The sequence below is a fragment of the Oculina patagonica genome, chromosome 14, assembly GCF_052425735.1.
Source record: "Oculina patagonica isolate OP01 chromosome 14, crgOcupat, whole genome shotgun sequence".
Classification (NCBI taxonomy): domain Eukaryota; kingdom Metazoa; phylum Cnidaria; class Anthozoa; order Scleractinia; family Oculinidae; genus Oculina; species Oculina patagonica.
The window spans coordinates 2,944,073-2,956,523 of record NC_135771.1 but is presented as its reverse complement, the minus strand read 5'-3'; the positions used below and the strand labels follow the sequence as shown (position 1 = coordinate 2,956,523).

The 12,451-nt window shown below is 41.4% G+C and overlaps 2 protein-coding genes across 2 annotated transcripts; one reads left to right on the top strand and one right to left on the bottom strand.

The window, feature by feature from the left end:
• The first annotated feature begins 64 nt into the window (after nt 1-64).
• LOC144639067 (uncharacterized) lies at nt 65-6,900 on the top strand. The gene is made up of 5 exons (XM_078498326.1): nt 65-477; nt 1,358-1,790; nt 2,145-4,194; nt 4,708-6,016; nt 6,593-6,900. The coding sequence occupies exons 1-5, from the start codon at nt 84-86 to the stop codon at nt 6,847-6,849; spliced, it is 4,443 nt and encodes a 1,480-aa protein (XP_078354452.1). The 5' UTR covers nt 65-83; the 3' UTR covers nt 6,850-6,900.
• A 1,694-nt stretch (nt 6,901-8,594) lies between these two features.
• On the bottom strand, nt 8,595-11,867 carry LOC144638530 (bone morphogenetic protein 4-like). Its single transcript, XM_078497723.1, has 3 exons — nt 11,566-11,867; nt 10,168-10,460; nt 8,595-9,517 (listed from the first exon to the last, which is right to left on the bottom strand). Exons 1-3 carry the CDS (start codon nt 11,825-11,827, stop codon nt 8,921-8,923), a joined length of 1,152 nt encoding a protein of 383 aa, XP_078353849.1. The 5' UTR covers nt 11,828-11,867; the 3' UTR covers nt 8,595-8,920.
• Nucleotides 11,868-12,451: the final 584 nt, after the last annotated feature.

The following is a 12,451-nucleotide window of genomic DNA, read 5'->3' as shown; positions in this document are numbered from 1 at the left end:
TCCCAGAATCCCCGCTGGGTTGTGTTGATAAGTAAAGAACAAGCAATGAGTTTGCCCGCGTCAATTTTTGCTGAAATGTTTTTATGCTGCATTATCGCGATCGAACAGTAAACTCACCAATGGAGTATTTAGCACCAGAGCACCAAGATCTTGCCATAGAGGGACTTGCTGAACTACGAGAAAAGCTGCCCTTACCTCAAGAAGATGTACTCGAGAAACTGAAAACGGAAGCTTTGCCATTTCCTCGAATGTTCAGAATAGCACAGGAATACACCAGTAGAAATCTGCCAACAGCATCAATAATTTGGAACTATATGCTTGGCAAGGCCGAGAATAAGCAACAGAAATTCGCTATAATGAACCAACTCTTTCAAGTTCAAATCGCAACTGGGCCTTGGAAAGTCGCCTTAGAGACAGCGCAGAAATTATTCAACGAAACTATCACCGAGTGCTCATCAGACAGTGAAGGAGATTTCGGTACGAAGTTTTTTGTGCATTTTTTTATATTAATATAAGAGACAAGAGGATACATGATCTTGTTAGGGAAAATAAGAAGGATTCCATTTACTTCCGCTTTCTTTGCACCGTCACGCAACGCACGTGACGTGACCGGTGCAAAGGGCTTGTACTGGGAAGCGTTAAATCTCGTTTTCAGTTTTTAAATATTGTTTTGTTTTTCAGAAGGTACTTCTCATATAGAAATGATATCGGAAATTTTAAAAGGAATCTCAAAATGGTACCTGAATCAAATGAAAATAACTCTTTTAAGCTTTTGCCTGTCACACAATCATGCAATCTTTTCTCCCAAATGAATTGTGGGTTGTTTGAGGAGCCCAAGGAGTAGCTGCTCAGGACAGTTGTGGGATACATCCTTTTATTGTATGAGTAATGAGAAATTACCCATTGCTGTACTCTTGTAGAAAATGATGATGATGATGATGATGATGCTATGTCTTTGATAAAAATCAGTGATGAAAGTTACATGTCAATGATGAAAACTAAAAATATGATAAAACAACTGTTTACCCCAAGGAAATGGCCAGATAACGTACCCAACTGACACAGAGATGTTTAAATATCTTGCTCTACCCTTACCCCTACCTTAAGAATCTGGATATCTTGGGTTCCCAAATAAATTCTCTCTCCCTTTCTCTCCACCTAACCCCCCCCCCCCTCTTCAAAAGGGGGGTAGGCTGGTTAATAAATGTTGAACACACTAATAATTTTTACCCTTTAAAGGCATGAAAAGCATTCCCGGCCATCAGTTTAGAGATTCCCTGGCAGAAAATTCCTACATTGTAATTCCAACTTCCTTCTTACAATCTGGTGTGTTCAATTGTTACATGCTTTTCAACAGATACTCTCGTGACATCGCTGCTGTTATTTAATGCTTGTCTGAATCTGGGGTCGATACATCGTCTACTCAAAGAATTAAACGAAGCAGAACAGTTGTTTAAGAGGGCTCAGGAAATTGCTGCATCTGCGCAGGATTTTGACAAAGAAACCTTGGCTAAGATACACCTTGCAACCTGCCTGCTTGATCGTGGAGAACTAAAAGAGGCTATAGAGACGTACTTTGAGCCTCTGATGGCTTTCAAAACCACCATGAGAACGCACACAAGAGCCCTCTATCTACAGCACTATGGAAATGCATGTAGATCTGCGGCAGACTGGGGCAGAGCTAAAGAGTATCTTCGTGAAGCCCTGGATCTAGCCAAGGATATGAAGGATGTCGGGCTTGTGTCGAGTTGCTGCGGAGATTTGGGCAATGTTTTCAGATCGGAAGGAAGGTAAATGAACATGATTTTTTCTTCTGTTAGTAAATATTACGAGGGCCGAAGGCATGAGAATAGAAAGGGGGTATTTTGTAGCAACTATTCTAAAGACTTTGTTTCATAACTCTAATGAAAAAAATCATACAAAGAAAAAGAGAAAAGGCGAATGAGGAAAAAAAAAAGACTGGCATACCTAATACTTTTTAACAAAAAAAGGCGTAATGGGTGCGTTACAGTGAAAATGGTGAAATTCGTCTTAAAGGTAGTAATTAAACTCAAAGATTTAAGACTGCGGAGAGCCCCCTGTATTTCCTCGTATAAACAGATGTCTTTAAAGATTTAGCCCACGCAGTCAATGATTCGTTTCAGATACAAAGATGCAGAAAGACTTCACACAGTTCATCACAACTTCGCCTTGAGCAGAGGAGATATTCACGGCCTAGCCATCTCCTGTGGTAATATCGGCTTCTTGAAATTTTACAATCCCGAGGAATTTGACGACTCTGTAGTGTTACAGTTCATCGAATACTCGCTTTCCGAAGAGGTGGGTGATTTTGCGCGCATGGGAATTGCATGCAACAAAATTGGAAAGCTTTATACAAAGCTAGGATACAACGAAGAGGCGGTTAAGATGCTTCAAATCGCCTTAAAAGGGGCCCAGAGGGCGGGAAACGTTGCAGGCGAAGGAATGGCATGGGGAAATCTAGGTACTGTATACAGAGCGTTAGAAAGATTCGAAGACGCGATTGACTGCCATATAAATTACCGAGACAATGCAGAAAGGCGAATGGACATCGGTGGTGTAGCGATCATGCAGCATCAATTAGCTATGGATTATTTCCTTTGTGGAAAACTACCTGAAGCAGAGAGGTCAATTCTTGATGCTTTTCAAACGCTGGAAAAGATTCGCTCTCAGATTGGCGAAGAAGACAAATCAAAGCTGTCGAATTTTGAGAAGAACCAAGCTGAGGCGTACAATCTGTTACAAGTTGTACTAGTCGCTCAGATGAAGTATAAAGAGGCGTTAGTTTTGGCAGATTCTAATCGAGGGAGAGCGTTGGCCGAAATTGTTAGGAAGCGGGTATGTGGCTACAAGTCTTCTGGAGCTGAAGCAACCACCTTAAATGAAGAATTTATAGCGGAATCCTTTAATAATCTGCTAGAAATCAGCCGTAAGCTTTCCACGACGTTGGTCTTTTACTCTGTGGTGAAAGAATTCGACGAGTCAGGAGCATTCTTTTCTTGGATCTTTGCATGGGTACTGCATCCATCCGGCCGGCTCAATTTCAGTAAATCTCGTCTACAACACGGTATCCGTGAGACTAAGGTTGAAGTCAACGATGAATATGTCTTGTCTCTTAGGCGGTCCATGGGTCGGCCATCTCAAATAGAGGACATGGGTAAAATTCTCAGATGTGAAAAGCACCTGAGAGTTTCTAGGGAAGCAAAAGCGCACATAGCAACGCTTCAAAGCGAGGACGTGCTGAGCTCGCTAAAAGGACTGCAACTCATGTTTGCAACAGGCCTGGGTAAAAGTAACACTCATACCAAAAACAAACTAATTCATTCTAGTCTAAGCGTACCGTACAAAACCAAGGATAAGGCATTTTATGATCGACCTAATTTTCAGAGCGACGCATATAATCCAGAAAGTTACACCCAGAGTAAAGTCGAAACTGGCAAAAGTTTAAATGGTGAACCCGAAGAATCCGCAATCGAAGATGTAAAATGTCCTTCAACTTCTCATGATCAAGTCCAGTGGTGTTCTCCATTACCCACAATGAAAGGCGCTACTTTGAAACTTGGTCAAGAACCTGATCACGAAACAGAAAGTGTGCACGGTAGATCAGAACAAGCTTTACAGATTACTGAAACTCTACAGGAATCAACACCAACAATATGTCTTTCTGAAGCAAATATTGTCGTGGCAAGTCAAATAAAGGCGGAAGAGAGTTCGATTTCAGAAGAAAACAAAACCTTTGGAGATTCAACAGACAACCCAGCAACCTGCTCACTGAATGAAACAACCACAGGAAACCCAGGCGCAACTGGCGAGACTTCTGTAAATTATGTGGAAAATAACAAAGAAACTTCACAAATTAAAACAGCAGAATACCACGATTTTTCGAAGAGCGGAGATATCTCGGAAGCTTCCTTCTGTGAAACCCTGCAACAAAACGAAGTAAAAGAGCAAACTGCAGCCTTCGATACAATTGATGTTAATTCTAACGAATCTCCACAGCTCTTTGAACATCAGAAAGAAACCTCTCAAGATTTGGAAAGTGTTGGAACGTCGTTGGAAACTGCAAACAGCAAGAGCTGTGAAATAAATACTAAAGAAGAGAAGGATTCTGCTACAAAAAATTGTGACGTTCCTGAAAGCACTCCACCTGGTCCTTTGAATGATGTCGTGAATGAGGCCCAACCGTCCTTTTAATGATGTCGTGAATGAGGTCCCATGCATCCCACCTGGTCCTTTGAATGATGTCGTGAATGAGGCCCTATGCATCCCACCTGGTCCTTTGAATGATGTCGTGAATAAGGCCCTATGCATTCCACCTGGTCCTTTGAATGATGTCGTGAATGAGGCCCTATGCATTACACCTGGTCCTTTTAATGATGTCGTGAATGAGGTCCCATGCATCCTATGCATCCCACTTGGTCCTTTGAATGAGGTCCCATGCATCCCACCTGGTCCTTTGAATGGTGTCTTGAATGAGGCCCTATGCATCCCACCTGGTCCTTTGAATGATGTCTTGAATGAGGCCCTATGCATCCCACCTGGTCCTTTGAATGATGTCGTGAATGAGGCCCTATGCATTACACCTGGTCCTTTGAATGATGTCGTGAATGATGTCCCATGCATCCCACCTGGTCCTTTGAATGGTGTCGTGAATGAGGCCCTATGCATCCCACCTGGTCCTTTGAATGAGGTCCCCCACCCCTAAAAATCGTGAATGAGGCCCCATGCATCCCACCTGGTCCTTTGAATGGTGTCGTGAATGAGGCCCTATGCATCCCACCTGGTCCTTTGAATGATGTCGTGAATGAGGCCCCATGCATCCCACCTGGTGCTTTGAATGATGTCGTGAATGAGGCCCCATGCATCCCACCTAGTGCTTTGAATGATGTCGTGAATGAGGCCCCATGCATCCCACCTGGTGCTTTGAATGATGTCGTGAATGAGGCCCCATTCACACATTCAAAGCCTGAAACAGCAAAGAACGAGACATCTAGTACTCAACTTCAAAGTGAAAGTCATACTGAAGTAGATGAAGATGTAACGGTTTCTGTTGCAGCAAACGATGACGTTTCTGCGGGCACTCCGCCAGGTCCTTTAAATGATGTCGTGAATGAGGCCCCAGGCATAAATTCAAAGCTTGAAACAGCAACCAACGAGACATCTAGCACTCAACTTCAAAGTGAAAATCGTACTGAAGTAGTTAAAGATGTATTGGTTTCTGTTGCAGGAAGCGATGACGTTTCTGTGGGAACTCTGCCAGATCCTTTTAATGTCTTGACTGAACCCTCAGGTGCGCGTTTGAAAGACCAACATGATGAACACGAGAGTGATCCTGAATTGGACCCGTGGATACCTATGCTAAGCCAACTTCACAAGGTCCTTATTGAGCCCATTGTGGAATTCCTGCCTACCAAAGATGAAAATCCGCGGGTTACTTTTATTCCTCAGGATTTCTTGCTAAAGGTTCCCTTTGCTGCTCTCCAAAGCGACGCAAGAGATCATTACATGATGGAAGACTTTGTTATCTCGACTAGTCCGGCCATACACTTTCTTGAACTAGCCTGCGCCTCCCGTGAGAGCACTGAACAGGCTACGGCGTCTCTAGAACTCAGTCTCCTCGCGGTCGGGAATCCCATAATGCCTTTCGAAGAGCTTCCGCAGCTTCCCTCCGCCCAGCTCGAAGTGCGCATGATCAGCGAGATCATAAACTCGCCGAAGTCAGAAGTGCTTATAGGAACACAAGCCAAAAAGAAAGACGTGATGACAGCCATGCCAAAGTACAAAATTCTACACTTTGCAACCCATGCGATTATTGACGACACAGACTCCCACGGTGATTTTAGCATGAAGGGGCTCATTGTTCTGACGAAGTCTGGGCTCGAGTGTAACGGTATTCTGACTGCGGAGGAGGTGAGGGGCATGGAACTGAAAGCTGAACTTGTGGTGTTGAGCTGTTGTGATACTGGACTGGGTAAAGTAACAGGAGACGGAGTACTGGGTAAGTTTTTCTTTTCTAAGTATTGTTGAAACCCGATTAGACTACATGTAGTCCGTGACTGTCCGTCATTTATTCTCAGGACTAGTCAAGTCGGACGAGCGCGCGAGCAAACATCACCTCGCGCGAGGACACCCGATGTGCAGGGGCGTGAATTGGCACCTCTTCGTGTAAACTGTGATTTATCGCGCACTCGATCTGACCCCGAAAAATAGATATAGGGTCTACTCAGAATCCAAAACCCGATAAAAAAAACATAGCTCCCGTGAAGACGAATAAACCTTATGGAATTGGCCATTTCTAAACAGCTGTGAATGACTGGAATCTACCTTGGCTTCTAGGTGTAGTTTAGTTCAGCACGTAAAAGCTGGGACAAGTAATAACTAGGAGCTACAAGTGCGTTATGATAAAGGGCTGGGAAACATAAGTAAACGGGTTATTTCACGTACGTTATATATACACCTTAAATGTAAGTGGATCGGGAAGCGAGTGGCTTGGTGGTGTATGTAGTCGCCTAGCCACCATCTTAAAATGGGCGTGTTCATTAACGAGTACTATCAACATCATCTGTTCTTGTAGGTCTGTCACGCGCGTTTCTGGCAGCTGGCGCAGCTTGCGTGATTGTCACGCTGTGGAAGATTGACGACCGATCCGCGTCGGAGCTCATGACATCATTTTACCGCGAATACAAGGCTTCCCGTGATGCTGCGGTATCGTTACAAAGGGCCATGAAGGTTCTTCAAGTAAAAGAGAACACACGAAGTCCACAGCACTGGGCTGCGTTCTCGATTGTTGGTGCTACTATAAACTCTTTAAGCCCAAAGCTTAAACCATGAATACTTCTTTACTATATATGAATTTAGTTGTCATGTATTTTTTTAAAGTTAGTTTAGGCCATCCCAATAAAATGTTTCGTTTCCCCCCCCGTTTCTTGTGTGGTGGGTCGGTCGGTCGGTCGTCGTGACACTAGGGTCTGGGTTCGGCCGGGCGGTAGTGGCCTGATACAGTCACTCGACGTGTCTTTCGTTCGTTTTCTTTCAGTCGTGTTCGGTGACAACCAATGTGTTAACAGACGGTGCTGTATGAGTCTGCGCTGGAATTTTTTTTTTTTTTTTTCTCGGGTCGGTCGGGCGGGGAACGAAACATTTGGGATGGCAGTTCCTTGCCCCCGGGTGGGGGATAGGGCCAGAGAACTTTTAAAGTTAGTCTGAAAACGTTTGGTGGAACGTCAAGATCACCGCCTGTCAACTTGACATTGTATTGATAAATTAAAAAATTATCATAAAATTCTTGGAACTTGAAGAGTTAAGGTAACTCATTAACAACCTAGTTACTATAATGCAGCTTAGTTTTCAGCGAGGCGTGCCTTTACTTCATCCTACTTAAACGTTTTTAACAGCCCTGTTGCGCGGGGAAACGTAATGCGCGACGTTTTCCCATTTTTCCCCGTGTTTCGTTGCAATTGTGCTTTGGAACTACATCGAAATTCAACGTTAAAACGTTTACGAAGCAAAAGTCCGTAGCGACTTTCAAAAATAGGGAGCAATATTTTTCCATTCGTCTTTTCGTAAGGCAAAATCGAGTTTACAAAGCTTGGTCTGAGAAAGATGCAAATTTCAAAGTCACTGAAGTCGTACGTACCTTGAGAAAATTAGTCTAAAACTTTCAAGGTTGCGTTAGAAATCTGCCCCAGTTTTCGCACAAGCCGACTCCATCTGATGTCTTGTGGCGTTCTTTTTTTTTTTGTAGCAAACAGTCTAATGGTCGTCCCTTTGTATTTAATCGACTGCCAGATTTTCATTTTCCGATATAAAAAATAACGAAATTTTATTATAATCGGTACTTTTTACACCTTACCAAATGACAGTACAGTTTAAATATTACAGTCACTTCTTCACTACAGTCTAGCTAATACTGCTAAATTAAACAGTTATGTAGTAGCTGACTGGTTAACACAATAATTTGTTGTAGTAGACAATAACTTGCAAAGTTAAGTTACTATTTAGTCTGTTTAGTCAATTCAACGAAATCCAGCTTTGCTTGCTCATCTCGCCTCCCCAGTGACTCGCGGCAGAATCTCATTTGTTAACTGTAAATGGTTTTGCACTTGCAGTGTTCTATATTGTCAAACCTAAACTAACCAATCATAGCAAAGATGACATTTTTCACCCAATCAGGTGAAAAACCACAACCACGTGACTTTCCCGGGCTTTTCAGGGGTCACCTGATTTCTTAACGTTTCGTCTGGTTATGACGACTTCCGGTCTATGAATTGGTTATCAGTTCTGCGATTCTTTACGTTTTGGTAGTAATTAGTTAAATAACTCATTAGCCATGTGCTTTATTGCAGTAAACAATCCTACAACTTTCAATTCTTGAAATATTTAGACTGTATCTATTGTTAAACTGTAACATTCCCACAAGTCTCATACTTCTTAATGTAGCAAAGGAACAGACAAAAAATGCCCCCCCCCCCCCAACGTATGTGTTCCTTGTCAAAAAATAAAAAAAACGCATCTAAGGTATTTCTTCAACCTTGTATTAAACCAAAAAAACTATAAATTATTTTCAAACTGATGCAAGTGCATTTTTGGACTTTTGGATACACTGGTATTTCCTAACAGAAGTACGTTATTCCAGTTGAGATCTTAAAACTGAATAAACCCAATATTACTACCACACACAATAACAGAAGCTCTCTGGGGTTGTGGCAAGGACATTATTTCAGGGGAAAACAAGAACTATGCAGAGCAGTAAACACAAAAATCCCTAAAAACGTTTTGAAACAAGGGGTAAGGGGTTACAATATTCAAGGAACGTTTCCCCTGCAAGTGATTTCTAACAAAATATGTAAATTTTACATTGGATAACACAATGTCAGTCAGTGGTAAACTGAAGGACAGAACACTAACGACAGCCACACTCTTTGGCTGAAAACTCCTGCCACTCTTTCTGCACAGGGTGACCAGTTTCAGGGTCCGACAAGATCACAGATAGACTTCCTAGCTTAGATGGAACACACTGTGGTCTCTTGGGTGTGTAGGTATCAGGGCTATGTCTCTTCCACCACATTGCCCAAATAATAGCATGTGTGGTGGGCGTCAAGTGATTCTGGATTGGAAAATAACAATAGCCATCACAGTAGTTGACGTAACCAATCTGCGGCATGATAATGTTGGTGTAGAAGTCTTGCATTTTGATGGAAAATGACACCTGGTAGCAAGTCAGGGTAGGGTTCCTTGGAACTCGGCCATCATTCTCTCCAGGAAGTCCTTTCGGAGTGACATCTTTGTTATTGCCCACAGTGGTGTTGTCTGGTTTGGAGGACAGTGCAAGCCAGTTGAGCGTCACCAACTTCCAGATGTCATCTTTGTTATTTGCGTGTTTGGATCGAGTGTACAGTACCAGGAAGGGTCCATGGATGTGGCCATGCTTGATACATCTCCACACATGTAACACAGGAGCTCTGGTACCATTGGGTTGAACCAAATCTTCTAATTTTAACTAAAAGAATAAGGAAATGTATGAATAAAGGATGATTGGGGGGGGGGGAGGGTGAGAGGGAAGAAGAGAGAAAGAGAGGAAGGGAGGGTGGGAGGAAGGGAGGGTGGTTTGGAGAGAGGGAGGAAGGAAGGAAGGAAGGAGGGAGGGAGGAAGGAAGGAAGGAAGGGGGCATTGACAAAATGAAGTAAAAGATAGAGGTATTACAATGCGACAGAACGGTTCAATCTCTGATTGATAAAATATTTGAAACGTTTGAATGCATGGAGCCACACAATGTAAAGTAATACCCAGTACTTCTTGTTGCCGGCTCTCTTTTTTGAAGAAATACTTGTAAAATTGTCCTTTGCCATAGCGCCAGCCATGCATTTTAATTGAAAAATATTCTTAGTATTGTGGTGGGGGTAGAGGGTAGGGGGTTTAGTTAAGCTCCAAAAGTGATCAACATAAAATTTCTACACACAGTATAAATAAATGAAAAACCATAATTTCAGAAATTATTTTAAAAAGTGCTCCCAACAAGAAGTGCCATGCAAAATGCCTGAACATTTATGAGAAAAAGCTTTCATGCCGACTGTGTAGCATGAAACGGAAGATATATACCTTGTGCAATAAACTGAAAATTGCTCTAAAAATATGAAATTTTGTTTCACCTGTAGTTTGTAGGTCTTCGTTGTTGCAAGACTCCAAGCCTTTACAGCACCTGTCACGTTCAGTCCAAACTCAACATTTGCTCTGCGTGGGAAAGCTCGAGAATCCAACAAGCTCGTGCCATTTGGCGCCAAAATGGATTGTTCAAAGTAAACACTGGCATTGTATTTGCGATTCATCCACAGACTTCCTTGTTTAGAAGTCACAATCAGTTCAGCTTCCGCTATAATTTCCTGTTTGAAAGCGTTTCCCAAACGAAACTGCATTTCGATGGTCGAGCCTTTCCATGTGGTCCCTAAGAAAATGTTGTTTAATAATAGTCGCTGTAAGCTCTTGTATGCATTAGAACAAGTTTAAATTCTGTCATTTTCTGAGAAAAAACACACAGATTACTATTTTTAGCGGCTACTAATTTTAGCTATTTTTTCAGAGCAAGATTTAGCGACTTTTTAATATAGTGATTTTCCGAGAAATTTAAAAAGTTAGTGATATCGTGTAGACCAGTTTTTAATGAACACATAACTAAGATGAAACTAAATGTTTAGTAAAAGAACAAACTCACTTGAAATTGAACGAACATTTGCATTGCCAGAAGGAACAAAGTTACCGGCATCTATTTTTTAACGAATTTTTCAGGTCAATAATGTTAACTTTTGTTTCCTTTAGGTGTGGGTACTTTAAAAAATTGACCGAGACAAATTTTAGCGAGCGCTTTAAAATTTAGTGATTTTTGCCCAACACGCTTCAATAGATAAAATGTAATAGTAGCGCTATTAAACAATAGTACTGTAATCATAAGTAAAGGTCCTGTCTAAAAAACACGCGGAAATGACTTCTTGGAATTGCTCTCGAAGTGAAGGTATAGCTCAGTCAGCATGTATATACTGTGAAATTAACTGACTTCTCTGTGTTCGTTCATGCGTCCGTGCGGGGCGAGCAATACCCAAAGCAAGTTAATTTGAAATCACCGTTTCGTGTTTCAAGAAGTGCAGTTTCGTAGAATAAAGCCGAAAACAGAAACTTTCTGTTTTAAAGTTTATTGTTGAACGATAAACTTTAAATTTCTGACTAGCATATTGGAAACAGAAAATTGGAAGATTTCATTAATTGCATATTTTCATGTCAACATTGTTGTTAACACACTATACGTGTAAACAGATTGCCTTCAAAAAATGGCAGGTAAATTAAACTAAGACGAGGGAGAGGAATAGAATTGACTTAACATAACTTTACATTGCAATAAATTTTAAAAAACACGCACATTGACATATTTTCCAACAACTCACTTTACTTTACATACTTGATACAACTGTAACAGATTCACTGATAACTATCTACTTTATTATAGGTAACTGCACTTACAATATTTATAATAAAGCACACTTCTTCAGAGTTCTTACCGCTTTTCTCCGGCCCAAAACCACGAATTGTGGTAGCAATAATCTTCTGCCCTCGCAAGGAGATTGTAAAACTGCCATTTTCATTACCTTTCGCTCGCGTGTTGTAAAGTTGCTTCATGTAAGAGTGAAGTGTATTTCCCGTAAAGTCTTCGGAATTATTCAAAAATCTCTTCACTCTGAGCTTTGAGCCATGGTTGTCTGATTTTCCTGCCGTTATAGCTGCAATTTCTACGCAAAGGATCAGAATAAACAAGGGCTGCATTTTCCCGCACTCTGAGAACACCACCTAAATTCAATTTTGTTTTCGGCTGTTTCGAGCACGTAAGATTGAGGGCGTGCGAAAACTGTCACAGAGTACTTCAGTGAACAATAGCAACTAACAGCAAAAGTAAACAAACGATATAAGTGATTGATTTTACATTAACAATCTCGAACATTCTTAGTAAAAGTAGAAGGATTTGTAAAGAGGATTTGAAAACCGACTGGAAATTCAAGAACTTGGAAAGTGCAAAATCGGTATTTAACCCAAAAACAGTAGTTGAGTTTAGAAAAGCTTTGCTGTGGATTTTCCGTGATATAGATTCATAAGTAGTTTTTAATTGAATTTATTTCGTATAATTCACTTCAAACTTTTAAACAAAGCCGCCTAGATAACGATGCAACGAGGGTGGGTATTTATTTAAAAGGAACAAGGGCTAATGTTGGATTATTTTGAGGCAATTTTTTAAGAAACCGGGAACTTGGCTCAAAACATTCTCGGGGACAATTTCGTTTATTAATAATTACATTCCGTAATTTAGTTTATTTATGACAAACAAGGGAGAAAATGAAAAAAATTGTAAGGGAAAGGACGAAGGCAACGTGTACTCCACTCCTCCGCCCTCAC

Bases quoted from the DNA above. Each gene is read 5' to 3' on its own strand.
- LOC144639067 (XM_078498326.1), top strand. From the start codon at position 84: ATGCTGCATTATCGCGATCGAACAGTAAACTCACCAATGGAGTATTTA. The intron at 478-1,357 runs GTACGAAGTTTT...GCTTTTCAACAG, and splicing joins AGACAGTGAAGGAGATTTCG to ATACTCTCGTGACATCGCTG. The intron at 6,017-6,592 runs GTAAGTTTTTCT...CTGTTCTTGTAG, and splicing joins AACAGGAGACGGAGTACTGG to GTCTGTCACGCGCGTTTCTG.
- LOC144638530 (XM_078497723.1), bottom strand. From the start codon at position 11,827: ATGCAGCCCTTGTTTATTCTGATCCTTTGCGTAGAAATTGCAGCTATA. The intron at 10,461-11,565 runs GTAAGAACTCTG...ACATTTTCTTAG, and splicing joins TTTTGGGCCGGAGAAAAGCG to GGACCACATGGAAAGGCTCG. The intron at 9,518-10,167 runs GTGAAACAAAAT...TTATTCTTTTAG, and splicing joins CGAAGACCTACAAACTACAG to TTAAAATTAGAAGATTTGGT.